At 60.4% G+C, this 19,692-nt stretch overlaps 2 protein-coding genes across 7 annotated transcripts in view; one reads left to right on the top strand and one right to left on the bottom strand.

Annotated features, from left to right (window-relative positions):
• The window catches only part of SBNO2 (strawberry notch homolog 2), a 121,697-nt gene extending 116,110 nt beyond the window's left edge, over positions 1 to 5,587 (top strand). For all 6 annotated transcript variants that reach the window (XM_075902659.1, XM_075902658.1, XM_075902660.1 and 3 more), the window contains 4 exons: positions 196 to 327; positions 975 to 1,051; positions 1,800 to 1,990; positions 2,374 to 5,587. In XM_075902659.1, coding sequence (XP_075758774.1) covers positions 196 to 327; positions 975 to 1,051; positions 1,800 to 1,990; positions 2,374 to 2,975 — 1,002 coding nt within the window. In that variant the 3' untranslated portion in view covers positions 2,976 to 5,587. The remainder of the gene's footprint in view (positions 1 to 195; positions 328 to 974; positions 1,052 to 1,799; positions 1,991 to 2,373) is intronic.
• Positions 5,588 to 10,194: 4,607 nt separating this feature from the next.
• GPX4 (glutathione peroxidase 4) lies at positions 10,195 to 14,189 on the bottom strand. Its single transcript, XM_075902666.1, has 7 exons — positions 14,034 to 14,189; positions 13,395 to 13,489; positions 13,061 to 13,205; positions 12,223 to 12,374; positions 11,909 to 11,933; positions 10,882 to 10,941; positions 10,195 to 10,480 (listed from the first exon to the last, which is right to left on the bottom strand). The coding sequence occupies exons 1-7, from the start codon at positions 14,106 to 14,108 to the stop codon at positions 10,448 to 10,450; spliced, it is 585 nt and encodes a 194-aa protein (XP_075758781.1). The 5' UTR covers positions 14,109 to 14,189; the 3' UTR covers positions 10,195 to 10,447.
• Between the last annotated feature and the right edge of the window lie 5,503 nt (positions 14,190 to 19,692).

Here is a 19,692-nt window from a genome sequence, read left to right as displayed (position 1 = left end):
GGGCAGGGTGAGGGAGGAGGCGGATTGGAATGGAGGAACGAGAACATCGGTGTGCCAGACGGTCTCCACTCCAGCAGCCCCTGCCCTGGCACGAGCCCAGCTCCCAGTGGGCGGCGCTGGCTGGAGACGCCCCGCCCCCGGGGGCGCGTCCTGCCTGAGGTGCCCACCTGTGTAACCGGAGCCTTGTGCCCACAGGTGCGAGGCTGCAAATACACCTGCCTGCTGGCGGAGCAGGGCCGCGGGAAGAACTTCATCCTCTACAAGCCCAACATCGGCAAGCAGAGCCAGTCCGAGAGCCTCGACAGCCTCCTGAAGAAATACCGCCGGGTGGGTGGGGGCGGGAGGGTCCCTGGCCCCCCACCCCCACCGCGGGAGAGTCCCTGGGGCCCGCGATCCCCCGGGCGTCCCGCCCGCCTGGTGCATAGGCCATAGGCCCAGCTGCAGGGACACGCTGGGCAAATCTCCCCCGTCTCAGGAGGGCTGTAGGAGCCCCGGGGGACGTGGCTGGTCTGGGGACCGGCTCCCCTTGGCCTGGGCTGGACGGGTCCGTGCTGTGCTCCCTGCCTGGCAGTGCGTGGCCAGGGCAGTCGGAGGGTGGGGAAGCGCTGGGCTGGGTTCCCTAGTGGAGTCCCCATCCCTAGAGGTGTTTAAGTCTCAGCTTGACAAAGCCCTGGCCGGGTTGAGTTGGTTCTAGGATTCCCTTGGGTTCCGATGCCAGCCCGGCCGGCCGCACAGGGATGGGAAACTCTGCCCCAGTTTCCGTGCCTGCCCTCTGCGCCCCAGTGTGCTGGGCACACCCCTCACTGGAACCTCCCTGGACTCCTGGGGAAACTGAGGCATGGGGGTGCTGTGTTTGCCCAGGTCCCCTCATGCCGGGCAGTGCTGGGCATAGAACCCAGGAGTCCGGACACCCAGGGCTGGGCCTGAAACCTCCACCCGCGGAGAGAGTCTAACTCTGGCAGTGCCCCTTACAGGTGCTGCCGCAGGAGGCCAAGGAGCACTGGGAGAGCAGCTACCACTTCTCCTTCACGAAATGCAACCACGCCGTCTGGTGAGCGCCGCCCCGCGCCCGAGGGCCCGCCCCCCCGGGGAGCCCTGGCCCGACGGGGGTCGATGGGGGTCGCTGCCGCCCCCCCGGGGAGCCCTGGCCCGACGGGGGTCGATGGGAGTCGCTGCCGCCCCCCCGGGGAGCCCTGGCCCGACGGGGGTCGCTGCCGCCCCCCGGGGAGCCCTGGCCCGACGGGGGTCGATGGGGGTCGCTGCCGCCCCCCGGGGAGCCCTGGCCCGACGGGGGTCGATGGGAGTCGCTGCCGCCCCCCCGGGGAGCCCTGGCCCGACGGGGGTCGATGGGAGTCGCTGCCGCCCCCCCGGGGAGCCCTGGCCCGACGGGGGTCGCTGCCGCCCCCCGGGGAGCCCTGGCCCGACGGGGGTCGCTGCCGCCCCCCCGGGGAGCCCTGGCCCGACGGGGGTCGCTGCCGCCCCCCCGGGGAGCCCTGGCCCGACGGGGGTCGCTGCCGCCCCCCCGGGAGCCCTGGCCCGACGGGGGTCGCTGCCGCCCCCCGGGGAGCCCTGGCCCGACGGGGGTCGCTGCCGCCCCCCGGGGAGCCCTGGCCCGACGGGGGTCGCTGCCGCCCCCCGGGGAGCCCTGGCCCGACGGGGGTCGCTGCCGCCCCCCCGGGGAGCCTAGCCAGCCTGGGGGGCCGGTTAATACTGCAGGGACCTCGCCCTGACAGGGCACTGGGGGCTGACCCCCGGGACAGGGGCTGCTGGTGACGCTGGTCTTCGCTGCAACCCCCTAGGAACCAGAGCTGCAAACTCATCCAGGAGGGCAAGGAGTGTTTCCAGGGCATGCGCCTGCGCCGCTACTACATGCTGTGTGGGGCCCTGCTGCGGGTCTGGAGCAAGATCGCCAGCATCATGGCGGACGTCACCAGCACCAGCTACCTGCAGATCGTGCGCCTCAAGACCAAGGAGAAGAAGAAGCAAGTCGGTGAGCGCCGGGGCCGTGGGCGGGGCGGCGGGTTCGTGGCCCCCCCTTCCGACACAGGGCTCCGGGAGGGCGTCTCCTGGTCCGAGCCTGGCTGGGCAGCTGTGGCCGGGGGGGCGCAGAGGTAGCATGCAGCTCCGGGCCAGGCCTTACCATGGAGCTGGGGAGCTGCAGCCCTTTGGGGGGGTGTGGAACTAGCACATCCGGGAGCCCCTTTGGTGCCGGGGCTGGCGGCTCTGGGCCGCCTGCTCCTTCCAGTGCTGCCAAGCCCGGGGTCGGGCAGTCCTGGGCGGGGGCTGCCGCTCGCTGGGCAGGCAGGGCAGGGGCTGAGGGCGGCGCATGGCCCTGCCCTGGCTGGCGCTCACACGGCCCGTTCCATCTCGCAGGGATAAAGATCCCCGAGAGCTGCGTCCACAGGGTGCGGGGGGAGCTGAAGCAGATGGACGAGAACGTGAAGCTGAAGCACAACCGGGCCCTCCTAGCCCAGGAGCTGCCCTACCCCATGGCCCAGCACGTCTTGCAGCCGCCCCGCGAGCTCTGCCAGCCTGGCGCCGGGCTCGCCCTGCCCGCGCACTCCCTGCACCAGGGCGAGCTCCTGGACTTGGCCTACAGCCCCCCCGGCGACAGCCTCTCCAGCATGGCCCTGAAGCCGGACCTGGGCGCGCTGCGCTTCCCCCCGGAGCCTGTTCTCCAGCACCAGCAGCACCGGCTGCCCCTGCACTTCAGCCTCCCTCCTGCCTTCGAGGGCCCGGCCCCTGCCCTGGCAGGGACCGGGCCCCTCAACCCGTCCCTGCACGACCGCCTGCCTCTGCCCCACCCCGACCACCTGCCGGCGCCTCCGGCCGCCGTGGCCCAGCAGGAGAACATCAATTACAAGGAGGTGCTGGAGGACATGCTGAGGACGCTGTACGTGGCCCCGCAGGACAGCTCGCTGGCCCAGGAGCGCCAGAGCGTCATCCAGTTCAGCCGGCCCTTCGAACACTTCTGAGGGCCAGCGGGGCCGGGCTCACCCAGGCCCTGCGCCTCCCCAGCCTCCGGCCTGCCGCGCGCCGGGCGGGTCCTTCCAGCAGAGTTTATTTATCTCTAATATACGGCCTCCCGTGGATCGATTTGTACATAGCGCCTGCATCGCGGGGGGGCAAAGTGCTTTTATCGAAGAGCGCGGCTGATCAGACCTGCTCAAACCACAGTGCCCAGGGAGCCCCCTCCCTCCCCCTCGCAAGGCCGGATCCCTGCCCGGGCTCTGGGCAGCAGCTGCTACCTGCACTGTCCCCTGAGCAGCTGCTGTGTGCAGGGAGGCGCCGCCCCCACAGCGAATCCGAGGTTCCCGCCGGTGCGGGCAGCCGAGTGTCACCAGACCTGGGCCGGGCCAGCTGCACCCGGGGCTCTTCCCTCCAGCCACGGAGCCTGTGCCCCTCGCGGGCTACGGCAGCCGGGCCTCGTGCAGAGGCAGCGGGCCGGGAGCCACGGAGCTGGAGCAGCTGCCTGCTCTCTGCTCTCCCGTTGGTCCTGGTGCTGCATGGAGCTGACATGCTGGTTCCCCACAAGGGTAAGGGGGGCGCTGTCCGGGTTGGTCCCTTGGCCCGGGCCCAGCTGCAGCCTGGCCAGCTGTTCCCTCCGTCTCCTCTCCACATCAGCCGCAGGGCGCCGGGACTGGCTGGGCGCCAGCGGGGCCGTGCTCTGCGCCTGCCTCTGGCGTTCTGGCCGGGAGCCAGCCTGGCCTGAGTCCGGGACCCCACCCGGCTGGGCCTTCCAGCTGCAGCCCAGGCCTGGCTCAGCCACTGTGCCACGGAGGAGGGGGCCGGCCGTGCGGCAGGCTCCGTGCTGAGTACCAAAGAGCAGACTCCTGCTTCGCCCCTGTAGTCCTGCCAGGGCCCCCCCCTCCCGGGGTGCTGCAGAGGGGAGCTAGTGTGACAGAACGTGCATCCCAGACGGAGCCACCCCCCCCCCCCTGCTCCAGGGGCAGCCCCGGGGAAACCTGCTTCATTTACTGGGAGAAAGGTTCCTGTTTCCTCTGCGCCACTGTCCGTCCCTCCGCCAGCCCCTCCCTGCTCCCCTGCTCCGCCTCTGACTCCCCTCAGCCTGGCGCTCCCGGCACATGCCAGGGGAGTGACTCAGCTCGATCGCGCCCCTCCTCCCTCTTGGCCTGCAGGGCTCCCGTTCCCTGGAGCGGGGTCGTCTTGGGGGGGCTACCCGAAGCTGAGAGGAGCTGGGGGGGGGCCCCAGCCTCCGCCACGTGGCCATTTTGGTGATTGTCACCGGAGCTGTTTCACTGAAGAGTTTAGCAAACAGCTGCTGCCCCTGTGACTCGGTTTCCCCAACTGTAACACAGGGCTGGGCGATTCCCCTGCCTTTCCGCGGTGCTTTGGACTCTAGCCTGGGGCAGAGTGTTGGAAGCCCTTCCTGCTGAGCCACTCCCCTCGCCCTGCACACGCTGGGGCCTGCTCTCTGGGCCAGGCCGGCACCGGTCTGCAGCCCTGCGCCCGTGTCTTTCTACGCCCTTTGCCTGCGTGCCTCTCAGGTGGGCCGGGCCCCACCGCCCCCACTTCCCTGGGGCTGGGGGCTGGGTAGGATTCTAGAAGCCCTTTGTGCCCCCGGCCTATTCAACACCAAAGATCAGAACCCCCCAAGCGTGAAGTCACACGATCCATGGCTGGTGTCTGAGGGACGGACGTGCCGCCCCTCTTGCTGCACTGTCGAGAGGGGGGTTGGTGCAGTCCCAGCCCCCGGGAGTCCTAGTTCATCCCCCTAATTGCACTAACCTGCCCCTGCACTGAGCTGCTGGCCTACGATCGCGTCCCGCCCCATCTCCTCCCGCTGCTGCGTTCGCCCAGCTTGCCAGGGAAGCGCCAATCCGCCCTGCGCTCCTCTGGCCAGCCACAGCAAAGGGGCCCCTTGCCGCTTCTCCCAGAGAACAGCCCTTGCTGGTCCCTCCCTGGCTCTGTTGACACACTCCCCCTCGCTTGACAATGCTCCCTGCACTCCTGGCACACAGAGGATCTTTGAAAATCTTGTTTCCTTGGCACCCCGGAGCCCTTATTTAACGTCTGTCACTTGGGCACCTGTCAGCTCTCAAGCAGTAAAAGCCACACCAAAAAACCCAGGGTTAAACTCAGGAATAATCCTCAGGTGCTCTTTCTATCCCCCCCCCCCCCCCCCCGTGGCCCGCCAAAAACAGGACCTGGACTTTCACGTGGCTGTTTTAATTCTAAGAGATATGCAATTCTCTCCCAATCTCTGGAAAAGACGGGCACCTTCTAGAAAATACCCCCCCGCCCAAACCTGTGTTCTAGTCAGGGTTAATATGTAACAGTATCTTTTAACTAAATTATTATGCCGTTGTCCTACTGATCGTCTGTATTTTTCAATGAATTCTTTTCTCTTCCTTACACCTTTTCGTTAGCACTTTTAATCTGCTTGTTTGTTTGCCTTTGGTTTTCTATGTGTATTTATAATGAATTGAGATGTATATATGTAAAGAGATTTTTTTTTTTTTTTTTTAGAATATGTGCCTTTGACTAATTCCTAAATTTTCTACTTGCATCAGAAGGATAATTTTTGCAATGTGCTCAGTAAAGATGGAAAGAAAGCCACGCGCGAGATCCGTGTAAGTCCCGGTTCTGTGTGTGTCCGTCTGCCTAGGTCGGGGGGGACCTCAGGCCTGGGGCCTTGCCTGGATCCAGCCCCGAGGCTCATGGCTCTTCCAGCACTGGGGAGCCTGTGTTGGTGCTGCTGCTCCCGTGAGGGCTGGAGCGCACAAAATCTACTAGGCTCCCTCCCCCCCCCCCCCCCCCCGGCTCTGGTGTGGGGCGAATGTGGGAGGGGGTCTTTCTCCTCAATCAGCAGCCACAGTGAGGTCTAGGCTCACCCCCGGTCTAGGCTAACCCTTCCCAAGGAGCACCCCTCCGGGAGCTGGGTTAGGCAAGGAGAGGCTGTTGTGATGGGCGCAGCTATAAAAACCTGAGGGTGGGGCTTGATAGGGGATGTTCGCGCCTGTGTCACCTGTTTGAGGCCTGGGGCACTGCCTGCCGACGGCGTCCTGGCGATACCGCTCCGGGGACCAGACCTGTCTACACTAGGACCCATCTCCACTGCAGATGGGCGGGAGGCGCTGGTGTCGCTCGGGGCCAGAGCTGCATGACCTTGAACTGTGGGGGGGGGGGAGATTCTTCCCTGGGCCCTGTCTCCGTTCAGGGCACCACCCTTGGCTCCTCAGCCATCCCCTCTTGGGCAGAGACCCGGGTCTGGCTCTGGCGTTTCTAGGCTGTCCAGGTCGCTGCTCTCAGGGTGCAGTCCAGCTGCCTAAAGATCAGCCCCTCTGCTTGGCCTTCTCCATGCAGCGCTCAGCTGGTCGCTTTCCAGTCGGCCCCTCTGAGTGAAAACGTACGAGAGGAAGCACGTTAACCGATAGCCTAGCACTGAGCTCCCTGCGCTCCCCCCAGCCCCTCCTGGAGGTCGCCTGGCTTTCCGTGGCTACCTGCCCAGACCTCTTCTGCTCTGAGCAAGAGCCCCCGTGCGGCCCTCGCCTGGCCACGACGGAGCAGAGCCCATCCCAGCCTGGTTCTCTCCTAGGGCCTGGCTGAGCCTGGACATGAGGGTTTGTTCCCCTTCTCCCAGCTGTTTCCTTTAGGGGTCTGCTAAGAGCTTCCAGCCCTGCGGACTCATGCCACATCCCCGCGCGTACGCTGGCCCCGCCTAGAGCCCTGCAAATCCGCCGATACCCACTTTCTAGCCTGGGCTCGGCTTTGCCGATACAAACTTTGTATCCGCGTCTGTATCTAGAACCCTGCAAACTGGCGGATTCCTGCTTCATGCTCACAGGTATCCACATGTGCGGCTCACTTTCATGGCCACGTCTTCCCTTAGGGGCATTGCACATGATCCCACCCGCATAGCACCAGGGACTCAAACTCCTTCGTTCTGTAAAATCTCCCATCACCAGCACCTCCCTGACGTGCTGACAGCACAGTCCTTTGCAGAAGAGACTCCCCTGGGCCCGGGCAGGCCGCCTGCAGCCTCCATGTGTGGCTTCCACCAGCAGGGATGCCCCCTTGCTTTGGAGGGCTGCCTGGGGTTGGCTGCTTGCCCTAGGCCTCTGAATGTGCCTCTCCCAGGTTTGCCCTGGCTCTGCTGGCTGGTGTCTCACGAGCCGGAGGCTGCAGGTTGAGCGCCTCCCATTGAGGGGAATGCAGCTCTTGTAAACAAGGAGGAAAGTTCCTCTGGGGCAAAGCTGCCAGTGACCCCTCCTGAGCTCTGCTGCGTCAGCTCACTCGTGTGCAGGATCCCTGGGGCAGAGCCGAGCTCCAGCCTGGTCACAACTCAGCCAATGAGCCTTGTCGTCTCTCAATCCTGCTTCCTCTCAGCTGCTGTGTCCCTGGCAGGGGTTTGGTGCTGCTGCAGCCTCTCCCTGCCCCCGGCTGCAAGTCTGGCCTCGGCCTGGCAGGCTTTGGCCCTGCACACCAGAACCTGCGAGCCTAGAGGGCTCTACTGCACTGTGTCCTGCAGCCCCCTACTCTGCCCTCAGCCTCTGCGGTGTCTGCCCAGTCCACTCATGTGGATTTGTGGGGGTGTTGCTCATGCACCAAGATCCGGGCTCACTGGGCAGATAGAGTACAGGGCCCGGAACTCCCCCCAAACCCGGCGGAGAGGGGGAAGGAGTCCCTGCCTTGCCCCCTGTGCCAATCGCAGCAGGAGGGATCTGAGTCAGCGCTGTCTGCTGCACAATGGGCCCCCTGCACCCGGCAGCGCTGCCCCAAGTCTCCCCAGCGCTGGCGGGTGGGGGCAGCCAGCTGCTTTTCTCTACCTTGTGCCAGTAGCCCTGGGGGAGGGGGGAGAGGAGACGGAGAGCGGGTTCCAGGCAGTGCTGATCCCAGCAGCAGTTAAATCCTCTCCCTTGAGTTTGCAAACTGAGCTCCTTTGATGGAAGCAAAGAGCACGAAGGTCCCTGCTGCCAGGCATGGGCACGTCTCAGCAGTGCCCTCAGCTGAATGAGGGAGAAACCCTGCAATCAGCCCCTGCAGGTGAGTCCTCCAGCCACGGACTGCTGAGACCAGCGTGTTAATGGGCCCCGGTGCTCCTCCCAGCCAGCCAAGACTCCTGCTGTAGGAGGTACAGGTGGGCTGTCTGGTCCGGCACCTGAGCGGTCCCAAGCCAGGGGAGGTCGAGGCTCCCCTCCTGGCTGTTGGCCCTGCAGCCCCTAGTCCTGGGGGGCTGCCCTCCCGGACGTGGCTTGTCCAATAATATCCAATGCTGCTGGGCCAGAGTCCCGCATCGTAGGGGTTCAGGCTGTGTTCAGTTGCCTCTATGAAGTTGCTCATTCGTGTGCGGTTTTCAGGGTTAGTGAATTGCTTCGGTATCATTACCAATTACCTTCATTCCCCTCCTGCTCGGGGTCAGAACCAATACCAAGCTGCTCCTACAATGGGAAGGACCTTGAATGCTGTGGAAGGACCCAATGTTCTTCTCTCCCCCCCCCCCCCCGGGTCCTTTAACGAGGTTATGGTGGAGGTGAGCTCACTGTGGCCAGAAGAGCAAATGTGATCCTGGGCTGCCTACACGGAGGAACTCAAGGCTGAGCAGAGATTTTTACCTCTGCATGGGGCACTGGTGCGAGCACGGCTGGAACCCTGTCCGGTTCGGTCGGCTACAAGTCCAGGATGTTGCTAAAATGGAGATTGATTGAAGACTCGTGCAAATACTTCAGATGAAAAAGCAAAGGAAACAATGAAAGGTCTAGAAAAACATGACCTGAGGGAAGAGGGAAAAAACTGGGTTTCACTCTGAAAAGAGAAGACGGAGAAGGGACAGAGGTGCTCACCTTTCACATACCTACAAAGGTGTAACAAGGAGGAAGAAAAACTCTTCTCACAGGATGGAATGAGAAGCAAGGGCCTTACACTGCAGCAAGGGGGGCTGAGGTTGGACATTAGGAAGAAGTGCCTGTCGGGGGTGAAACACTGGAATAAGTTGCCCAGGGAGATTGTGGAATCCCCACCTCCGGAGAGACTGAAGAGCGGGTTGGATAAATTCTCGTCAGGGATGGTCTAGACAGTGCATGGTCCTGCTGTGACCTGGGCTCTTGGGGCCCCTCCCAGTTCCCTGATTACCAACGCGGTGCTGACAACTGGGTTGCCAGATGCAGGGGTGACAGTCTGAGTCCCTACAGCAGGAATATTACCAAGGGCACTTCAGTTGAGCAGAGGTGGGTCTAATGCCAGCCCAGTCTGATGGGACACTTTAAACCACAGGGGAGTGGTACGTCTGAGGTCAAAACTGGCTGTTTCTCTAGAGAGCTGCTCTAGGGCTTACATGGTTCGGGAAGTGTGCTGCCTGGGGGTCTCTTAGACTTGAGTGCGGCCCATTATCTGCCACTCCCAGGCTCATGGCACAGTCTCCCCCCACCCATTGTTTCAAGGTGGGTGGTCAGCAGCCTTCAACCTCGCCCTCTGCCCAGCCTGCCGGGGTGGGGGAGGAAGAGCTGCAGCTGGATTGGCCACCTCAGGCAGGGTGGGGAGGTTTCTTGCAGCAGAACTTATGAATAAGCCTCATTTGCCTTGTAAAACCAATTTGGCTCTTTGAGGGAAGATCCCAGCCCTGGGCCTACATGACACAACCCTTTAAAGACAGGGCTGGGCTAGGAATTCCCCATTAGCATTCAAGTAAACAGATTCACAGCTGGAGTAGAGTCCCTAGCAGCCCCTCACAGCAACTGGCCTGGTGCTTACAACTGAATTCAGTCCCGCACAGGTCACTGGCCAGTGGGGCAGGGAGCCCAGCCCCTCCGCCCCTGCTGGAGCTGAACTGGCAAAGACGCAGCTTTGGCCTGGATGGAAGATCTAGGTCTCCCCTAGAGCTATTTTTATAGACTCACTGCTAATTCCTGCTGGCACGACTGAGGATTATCCCGCTCAGCCCAGCAGGGCCACGAGTTCCCATTCAGCCCAGGCTTCAGCAGAGTGGTCCCCGGGGTTAGTTTACTCCCCCTCCTCCCCCATTCCAACTTGCCTGTAACACCCAGCAGCAGGCACTTGTCTGCCCCCTCCCCCGCTGCTGTCACAGGGCCCAGCGTGACCCTGTTGCCAACACATTCAGCCCTTTTTCTTGCATTGCACAAGACACCCTCCCCCAGAGACTCAGCTTGGAACAGGCCCCAGCATTTCCCAACCTGGCCCATCACCCAAGGCCGTGCCCATCAGACAGACCAGACATTGGCCATTCAGCATAATCTTTTATTGCAATGAAGTGTCAGTGCCCAAGGCAGGACTAGGGAGCCTGCCAGCAACAGCCACCAGCCCAGAGAAGCCTTCCTCCAGCACACGTACGCCGAGCTTTCGGGCCTGTCTCACCAGCAGGCTGGCTTGAAGGCAGGCCGTCATGGGGGCCGGATGGGAAGACTCCGCAGGGAGCAGGTGAGCGCCACTGCTAAGCAGAGGGAATGGTCCAGTGTCTCATTGAACAGCTTTACAGGTAGTTAGGCAGGTCCTTCTCAATCAGCTGCAGAGGAGGAAACAAAGAGGTGCTGCCTGTCTTGAGGACACATGGAGACCCCCTCCCCCCAGTGTCCCATCAAAACTAGCCCCTGCCTGCTGAAACCAGGGCTCTAGACTGACAAGACATCCCCCACACAAGCTGTAGACCCTGCTTCCTGCCTGGCTCATCTTCATCCCTCTGCATTACTTCCCGGCAAGGAGGGTGCAAGGGCAGCTGCCCTGCTGAGTGGAAGGACGCCAGGGTGTTCACTGCAGAGATGTTCATGGCCAAGGTCATGATGCTCCCTCTCTTCTCCCCCCAGGTACATGACTAATAGCAAGAGCAGTGCCAGAAGCTACTGGCAGAGCACCCTTCTCCCCCGGGCTTGGGCCCACTTCATCTGTGCTTGACACAGGCTGACTCACGTATGGATCTTCCATGGGGCTGTATCTCTTCACCACCTGGCCCTCCCTGTCAATGAGGAACTGTGGAGTTAAGAGACAAGCATGAATAACCCTGGATCCCCAGGAAAGCTCTGCCCTGCGGGATGCCAGCGCTGCAGTCACACCCGGAACACAACAGCCCAAAGAGCAGCAGCTGGTCTAACGCCCCAGGCAGCAGAGGCCATGGATGGAGAAGCAGCTTGGTGGGCACCTGGAAAACAGCACGATCCCTCCCTGGTCAGTCACAAGAACTGCAGCCCCTTCCCAGAGCCAGCGCTTTGAAATCAGAACTCCTGATGTGGGAGGCCTCTCTCAGGGTGCTAAATACCAGTTACTTGCAGAGTCAAGTAACCTCATGAATTCTGTCAGTCAAGTCTATAGTGCCCGGTTCAGGGGCCTTTGATAGAGGCAGCAGCCCCGGTCCAGGGAAGGCGGGGGGGGGGGTCTGAACTCCCGGACCCGATGTGAGCCAGACTACATGCCCGCCTGGTTCCAAATACACTTTAAATGCAGAGCTGCAGCAGGGGGTAGGCCCCAGGCCCAGCATGAGCCAGAACTGAGCTAAAAGAAGAGTTAGTGGTGCAGGGGGAGGGGAGGAATGCATAGAGTCTACAGCATTAGCCAATATGCTTTTGCTATTACATCCCTAGGCCTCACCCCCCCCCCCCTCCCCCCATGCTGAAATGCAGCCACCTCATGCACACGGGGAAGACAGAAGGATGAGGTAGAATGTAGCTGGGCAAGCTGGAGTCTGGCCAGGACACCCGTCACTTAGAGCATTTGATCTAGGACCTACACAAGGGATCAGGGCCTTGGCTGTGTGTCTAGGAGTGGCTGCGCCAGTGCAAGACAGGCATCTTACTAGGCTCCCCACCTCTTCCAGTGGTTCCTAAATGTTTCTTGAAACATCTCCCCTCTTCCCCCCCACCACTTAGTTTCTTGGATCTTACACCAAGAGTGGTCAGGCCATGTTAGAGGTTAAACCCCAGTGAAGAGAGCAGCGTCCTACCTTTGTGAAGTTCCATTTTATTGCACTAGGGAGGAGAGAACACCAGTGAGATAACAGCGGTGATACAGCACTGAGAGGAGCCACCTCCCACCCCAGCCCCACCCTGCTCTGCCTCTTCCAGCAGCTTCCCAATCCCTCCAACCCCGGTCCAGCACGTAGCCCAGCTGCTAGGTAGCCTCACAGCCATGCAGTGGGGTGGGCTTAAGTCTCCTCTTTGGTTTCAACCCAATATTGCCCGCTTCCTGCCCCCTCCTTCCCCACATCGATGGGGCCAGCTTCCTTCCACGGCTGCTGCTCCCCAGGTCTGTACTCACTTTCCCAGGAGGCCTCTTCCCTTGGGCTGCTCTTTCATCCATTTCCAGAGAGGATGTGCGTTGTTCCCGTTGACCTCGATCTTGCTAAACATGTCAAACTTCACCCCATAACTTGCAACAAACTGTTTGATCTGAGACTCATCTCCAGGCTCCTGAGAAGCAGAGAGAAAGGCTGCTGTGTGACGCAAGCGGTCTTGCATTGTTAGGCCATGACCGACTACCCAGAACCCCTGCCATTTGGATTAAGCCCAGCACCCAACTCGGATTCAGAGGGGCAGGTCCGGCTACGTGGCAGGAAGGACACCGGGCAAGCTAGGGGACAGAGGAGAAGTGAGCTGTCTGCTCTGAGAATATTCCACTCACTGTCAGCAGGGAACATGGTTACTTGAATACAGTTGGGTTTGGGAGATGAAGCCATACAATCCACTTGGATGCCTGGCAAAGCTATGGTTCCATGTTCTAATGGGCACTGAGCCACCCACAGCCTCCTGGTGCCCCAAGCAGCCCAGTGAGGGCTCAGAGTCCAGAGGACCTCAGCAAGACTGGGTGCATTGCCCCTAATTGGTGGGGCAGCCAAGCATGGAAAAAGTCGCCACGACTGCTTCTCAGACATGTCAGAGCGAACAGGCCAAACACGCCTATGCTGAAATAGCTAATTACTACCAGCAGATAAGGCAGCTGCATTATCAGAGACTAATTGCTTGGGCTACTTGCCAGGCCCAGGCTAAGGACAGAGCCAGCCCCATGCTAGGGAGAAAGCTGGGCGCTTCCAGAGCTCCGGGGGCAGGTCCCTGGGCTAAGGCTCCCCCTTTCCTCGGTGGGCAGAGGTGCCCCCCACCTGTTTTCCAAACTGATGGCAGGGGAAGCCCAAGATGCGTAAACCTCTCTCAGCGAGCCGGGCGTACATGTCGACCAGCTGAGTGTAGTTCACGGCCGTCTTGCCTCATTTGGAGGCCACGTTCACGATGATGCAGACGAGGCCCCTGAGGAAGAAGCAGGCGTCACTGGGGGGGGGGGGCCCGCCCGCCCCGCCCATGCATCCCCCTCCCCCTGGATCTCGCCTCGGACACGGTCCCCGGCCGCAGGACCCCCCCGCCGGGCGTGGGAATGGCAGAGCCTTGGCCCCCCCGCCGAGCTGCCCCCCCCGCAGGGCCGGGGGGGGGGGCACGTACCGGTACTTGTCCAGGGACACCTCGTGCCCATCGATGTCGGTGGCGCGGAACTCGTAGATGGACTTGGCCGCGAGCCAATCCTCCGCGTGCGCGCACTGGGGGGGGGGGGGGGGGACATGGTCAGGCCCCCCACAGCCGAGCACGTGACCCCCCCACCCCGAGGCAAGTGCCCCCCCGGGATGCCCCCGAGCCGAGCCCGCACCCCCCCGTGAATCCCCAGCCAAGCACGTGACCCCCCCGCCCCAAGCCGCGCGCCCCCCCCGGGACCCCCCCAGCCAAGCACGTGACCCCCCCCGCCCCAAGCCGCGCGCCCCCCCCGGGACCCCCCAGCCAAGCACGTGACCCCCCGCCCCAAGCCGCGCGCCCCCCCCGGGACCCCCCCAGCCAAGCACGTGACCCCCCCGCCCCAAGCCGCGCGCCCCCCCGACCCCCCAGCCAAGCACGTGACCCCCCCGCCCCAAGCCGCGCGCCCCCCCGACCCCCCAGCCAAGCACGTGACCCCCCCGCCCCAAACCGCGCGCCCCCCGACCCCCCCAGCCAAGCACGTGACCCCCCCGCCCCAAGCCGCGCGCCCCCCCGACCCCCCCGCCCCGAGCCCTCCCCAGCCAAGCACGTGACCCGGGGGGGGGGTGCGCTCACCATGGTCCGACTCGGGCCCCGCGCTCCCAGCGCCCCGCACAGCAGCAGCCCTCTGCCCAGGCGGCCCCAGCTCATGGCAACGGCGCCCTCGGCCCCGCCCCTCCGCCCCCGCCAATCAGCGGCGGCCGCCGCGCCCCCCGGCCAATCAGCGGCCCCGGAGGGCGGCCCCTCCGCGAGGGCTCACGTGAGCGCCTCCAATCAGGAGGGGGCGGGGCTCAGTGCGCGCCTGTTTATCCGTTTGCAGCAGTCAGAGGGAGGGGAGGGGTCCGGAGGAACAGCCCAGAGTGCGCCAGGCTCAGGGGGAGGGGGAGATGGAGGGTGGAACGGCCCAGAGTGCGCCAAGCTGCAGGGGGAGGGGGAGAAGGAGGGTGGAACGGCCCAGAGTGCACCAGGCTCAGGGGGAGGGGGAGAAGGAGGGTGGAACGGCCCAGAGTGCACCAGGCTCAAGGGGAGGGGGAGATGGAGGGTGGAACGGCCCAGAGTGCACCAGGCTCAGGGGGAGGGGGAGAAGGAGGGTGGAACGGCCCAGAGTGCACCAGGCTCAGGGGGAGGGGGAGATGGAGGGTGGAACGGCCCAGAGTGCACCAGGCTCAGGGGGGAGGGGGAGAAGGAGGGTGGAACGGCCCAGAGTACACCAGGCTCAGGGGGGAGGGGGAGAAGGAGGGTGGAACGGCCCAGAGTGCACCAGGCTCAGGGGGAGGGGGAGATGGAGGGTGGAATGGCCCAGAGTGCACCAGGCTCAGGGGGAGGGGGAGATGGAGGGTGGAACGGCCCAGAGTGCACCAGGCTCAGGGGGAGGGGGAGATGGGGGGGTGGAACAGCCCAGAGTGCACCAGGCTCAGGGGGAGGGGGAGAAGGAGGGTGGAACGGCCCAGAGTGCACCAGGGGGAGGGGGAGAAGGAGGGTGGAACGGCCCAGAGTGCACCAGGCTCAGGGGGGAGGGGGAGAAGGAGGGTGGAACGGCCCAGAGTGCACCAGGCTCAGGGGGAGGGGGAGATGGGGGGGTGGAACAGCCCAGAGTGCACCAGGCTCAGGGGGAGGGGGAGAAGGAGGGTGGAACGGCCCAGAGTGCACCAGGCTCAGGGGGAGGGGGAGAAGGAGGGTGGAACGGCCCAGAGTGCACCAGGCTCAGGGGGGAGGGGGAGAAGGAGGGTGGAACGGCCCAGAGTGCACCAGGCTCAGGGGGAGGGGGAGATGGAGGGTGGAACGGCCCAGAGTGCACCAGGCTCAGGGGGAGGGGGAGATGGGGGGGTGGAACAGCCCAGAGTGCACCAGGCTCAGGGGGAGGGGGAGATGGAGGGTGGAATGGCCCAGAGTGCACCAGGCTCAGGGGGAGGGGGAGATGGAGGGTGGAACGGCCCAGAGTGCACCAGGCTCAGGGGGGAGGGGGAGAAGGAGGGTGGAACGGCCCAGAGTGCACCAGGCTCAGGGGGAGGGGGAGATGGGGGGGTGGAACAGCCCAGAGTGCACCCCACTGGGGTAGGCCCCCCTGGGGCACTAGTGTCTGTCCTGGGGGGAGCTGGGGGCCAGGGGCTGCCTGGGAGCGGGTGTGTGACACAGAGCCAGGCAGGGCTGTATAATAGTTTGGGCCCTACCGAATGCACAGTCCATGTTGGTCCATTTGTTTCTCCGTTTACAGAGTCTGTCTGTCTGCCCCAGAACCCTCCCAAGCAGGAAGACCTAGGACCTAGGCCACCAAATTTGCAAAGCAGCTTCCTCTTATCATCCCTTCCAGCATCCACAGGCCCAGCAGGAGGGTGTCCCTGGCCGGGCTATCCCGAAAGAAGCTCACACCCTCTCCCATAAAAGAAGAAAGAAACAGGGAGTGGAGCGGAAGGTTGCACTTCTTTGTAACCTCAGACCACAGACAAACCCTGTGTGGCCCAAAGGTTTAAATAGCACAGAAATCCAATGTGGAGAAACCACCCAAAATGAAAGCGGGCGGGTCTGCGGTAAGAAGAACCTTCCAAAAGCAGCGTCCAACCCCTATTATTAAGCAGCCCTTGCAGGAGGCAGTGTTATTAAACAGCAGGTTGGAACACTTGGATGGGAAAAGGGTCATTCAGAGTGAAATTGACTCGGGTCAGACTCCAGCTGTCGCTTTCTAACGGCTGAATTCTAGGTAATAGCTAGGAAGAGAAAAAGACGTGGAGGAAAATTCTAGTTCCCTCTCTCCCAACTGCTTATTTGTAGCCTTGTCCCTGTGGTTGCATCCCCCAGAGACTTGAAGTGACATAGCAGGATTCTGAATATAATTAAACTTCCATTTTAAGACCTGTAAAGTGAGTGAGGTGATGTGTAATAATAAAATCACCTTCATTTGGGTGGCCAGCTCTTTGGAGGCCAGAATTAGAATTCAAAACAACTTGGCCAAATTGGAGCATAGGTCTACAATCAATAATAAAGACAAGTCTTTAAACCCAAGGCCTGCGGGCTGTGTATTGCCCCCAGCTTGCCTTGGTCTGGCTCACAGCGAGACTTGAGGCTTACAACACCCACCCCCCAGCGGCTGAGCTGGCATTTCAGCCCTGCAGCAACTCTTCAAACTCGGCACCCCTCAGCCCTCGCATGGCTGGAGCACGAGCTGACTCTGCCGTGGCCTGCGATGTGCAGAAGCGTCAGAGGGGAAGCCGAGTTTGTCTGAAACTGGAGAAACTTAAAATACAACGAATAGTCCTGCAGCATCTTGGAGACGAACAAAACATGGAGCTGGGATCATGAGCTTTCGTGGGCACAGCCCACTTCTTCAGATGACTGGAGTATTGAAAGTCCAGATCCAAGAATAAATAAGGGAAGGGGGTGGGGAGAGAGGAAGGAAGGAGGGGAAAAAAGAGAAAAAAAAGACCGTGAATAGATTAATTTAAAAAACAACAAATAGTCTGGCAGCACCTTAAAGGCTAACAACACCTGTCGATGGGATCATGGTATGAGTGAACAGATTGTTCAAGCTACAAGAGGCTGATAAGAACAATTAGAAGCTCCATTGGTTGGCTGGTTAAGTCATTAGGATTGGAAGGTCGTGCACAAACCAGCCGATTCTCTGTTCATTCCATTCTGATAACAATCAAACTTGTGAATAAAGTCAAGTTCCAACCCTTCCCTGTGTATTTGGCTTGTGGAATTGGCATGAAACAACACAGTGACTTGGAGATCCCATTAATGAATTCCCCGGGCAGGTTAACGTGTTCCTGTGTGTTGCCTTTTCGGAGATCTGATTTGTGTCCATTGATTCTTTCCCGTGGAGACTGTCCAGTTTGGCCAATACACACGGCAGAGGGGCATTGCTGGCATTTGATGGCATAGACCACATTAGTGGATGTGCAGTTCAATGAGCCGGATGCAGTGGCTGATGTGGTTGGGTCCAGTGATGAAATAGCTTGCGTAGACGTGTGGGCAGAGTTGGCGCCGGGGCCGATCCTCGCCTACAAACAATCCCCTAACTTCAAACAAATTCTTTCCAGTCACCACACGACACACCTCCATCATAATCAGCCAGGAATCCACCCCTGCAATCAGCCCCGGTGCCAACTCTGCCTATACATCTACACTGGCAATTTCATCCCTGGACCCAACCACATCATGATACCATCTACATGTTTTGTTAGTCTTTAAGATGTGCAGAAGGTCAGAGATAATGGTCCTTTCTGACTTTTAAATCTGGGGGTCTCTAAGTAAGTGCAAATGACTTCACTTAGGTAGGAAAAACCAAAGGCTCAGCTGTAAAATGGAGACTCGCTAGCTAAGGGCTTGTCTCCACTTACTGGGAGATGGACGCTGTAGAGTTTGATGTCCTCGGATTCAAATTAGCATCACTAGTAAGGACCCACTAAATCAACCACTGATCGTGCCCATCACCTCCAATATTCCACTGAGTTGCGAGGAGTAAGAGACGCTGATGGGAAAATTTCCCAGTGGGGATGCCATGGAAATTCGACATAAAGTATGTCGACTGCAGCTACGCTATTCACGTACCTGGAGTTGTGTCTCTTAGGTCGACAGTCTCCCGCCGTGTCGACCTGGCCTTTGGCAGGATGGCTGAAAAGGATCTGGAGGCTACAGAGAATCGCAAATTGAATCTGAGTTAACAGTGTGATAGAACTGCACAAAAAGGCTAATATTCTGGGGTGTATTAACAGGTGTGTCATATGTAAGACATGGACGGTAATTGTCCCTTTCCACTCTGCACTGGTGAGGTCTCACGAAAGCACCATGTTCAGTTCTGTGGGCACCTCACTTTAGAAAAGATCTAGACTCTCTCCAATTTGATCAGAGGGGGAAATACAAGGATAAAAGGTTCAGAAAATGTGGCCAATGGGGGAAGCTGAAAAAAACTGGGTATGCTTAGTCTTGTGAAAGGAAGAGTGGGAGCGCAGGGGCTGATAACAGTCTTCCAATATCTTCAGGGCAGGTATGAGGAGACAGCCGATCAACTGTTTTCCACGTCCGGTGAACATAGGACAAGAAATAATGGACTTAATCTGCAGCAAGGAAGAGTTGAGGAAAAATTCTCCAACTATAAGGGCAGTTAAGCTCTGCAATAGGCTTCCAAGGAGGAAAGGGGGCGGGTTGTGAATCCCCACCACCGGAGGATTTTAACAACAGGTAGGACAAGCACCTGCCAGGGGTGGTGACTTTTCAAGGTCCGGACATTGCGATGGTTCTGTGATTAATACTACGTGGGAGTCTGAAGTAGAAAGAGTCAAAGGGCAGATGGAACATGGTTTTAGTTCATAAACACGGATTGTTTCTGTTCAGATCTTTCTAAGCCCTGCTCTGCCAGGACAAAAGGAGGACCAAGGAGGCATCCGCTCTGCAACTGGTAGATGGAAGAATAATGCAAGTTGGAAGAGCCCAGGGCCTTGGGTTGAACATTTTCAGTGCGTGCTTAGGGAGGGAGGCTGACTGGTAGCTTTGGATCACAGCATGAAAGCGTAAGAAAGAACCCAGTAGCATGGGATGCTTGTCAAGGGTTCTCTTTCTGCTTCTGCCAATTGGTCTTGTCTCTCAAAATTGCGTCAAATCCCCCATCAAAGGGCTTTTGATATGAGGCGTGTGAGAAATTGCAAGCTTGGCTTTGCCATGATAAGGCGCTTTGATCATATGTCAAGAGCTGAGACGCTCAAAACTGGCATCAAAACCAAGCAACCGGCACTTGAAAAACTGGCTCCACCCTCCTGCTGGGAGGCAGAAATACTCTTTCCCAAGTTAAACTGGCCACAGCCAATAGAGGCGTGCTTGTGCTTTGCCTCTAAGCCACTTTTCCTTTGAGTGGGAGAAATCATAGGAGCTGAATTTGCCCTGTCCAGAGCTGTACATTTTGTATTCTATGCTATACAGGTTCTCATTCCCACCCCACATCACCGTGCTATCTGAGCACTTTCCAGGCATGGTTTAATGATGCAATTAACGTTAATTCTCTCTCTGTCCTCTCCCTGGGGAGAATTGCATGGGCAATAGAATGTAGGGGTTTGGTTTTGTCACTTGCAAATGTCTGTGCGGCTCTGTGTTTGTGTTAGAAAAGGCGGAGCAGAAGGAGGTTTGGGATGATCCTGTGTTCCCCGGGGGTTCACCCCACAGTTTCAGAGCAGTTCCTGAGAGCTCTGGCGCCTGCACGGACAGGCTCGTCCCTCTCCACGGTGTAATTTGATGCAACAAATCA

The sequence above is a fragment of the Pelodiscus sinensis genome, chromosome 19, assembly GCF_049634645.1.
Source record: "Pelodiscus sinensis isolate JC-2024 chromosome 19, ASM4963464v1, whole genome shotgun sequence".
Taxonomy (NCBI): domain Eukaryota; kingdom Metazoa; phylum Chordata; order Testudines; family Trionychidae; genus Pelodiscus; species Pelodiscus sinensis.
The sequence above is the reverse complement of the archived record's forward strand: the minus strand, read 5'-3'. Positions and strand labels throughout refer to the sequence as shown.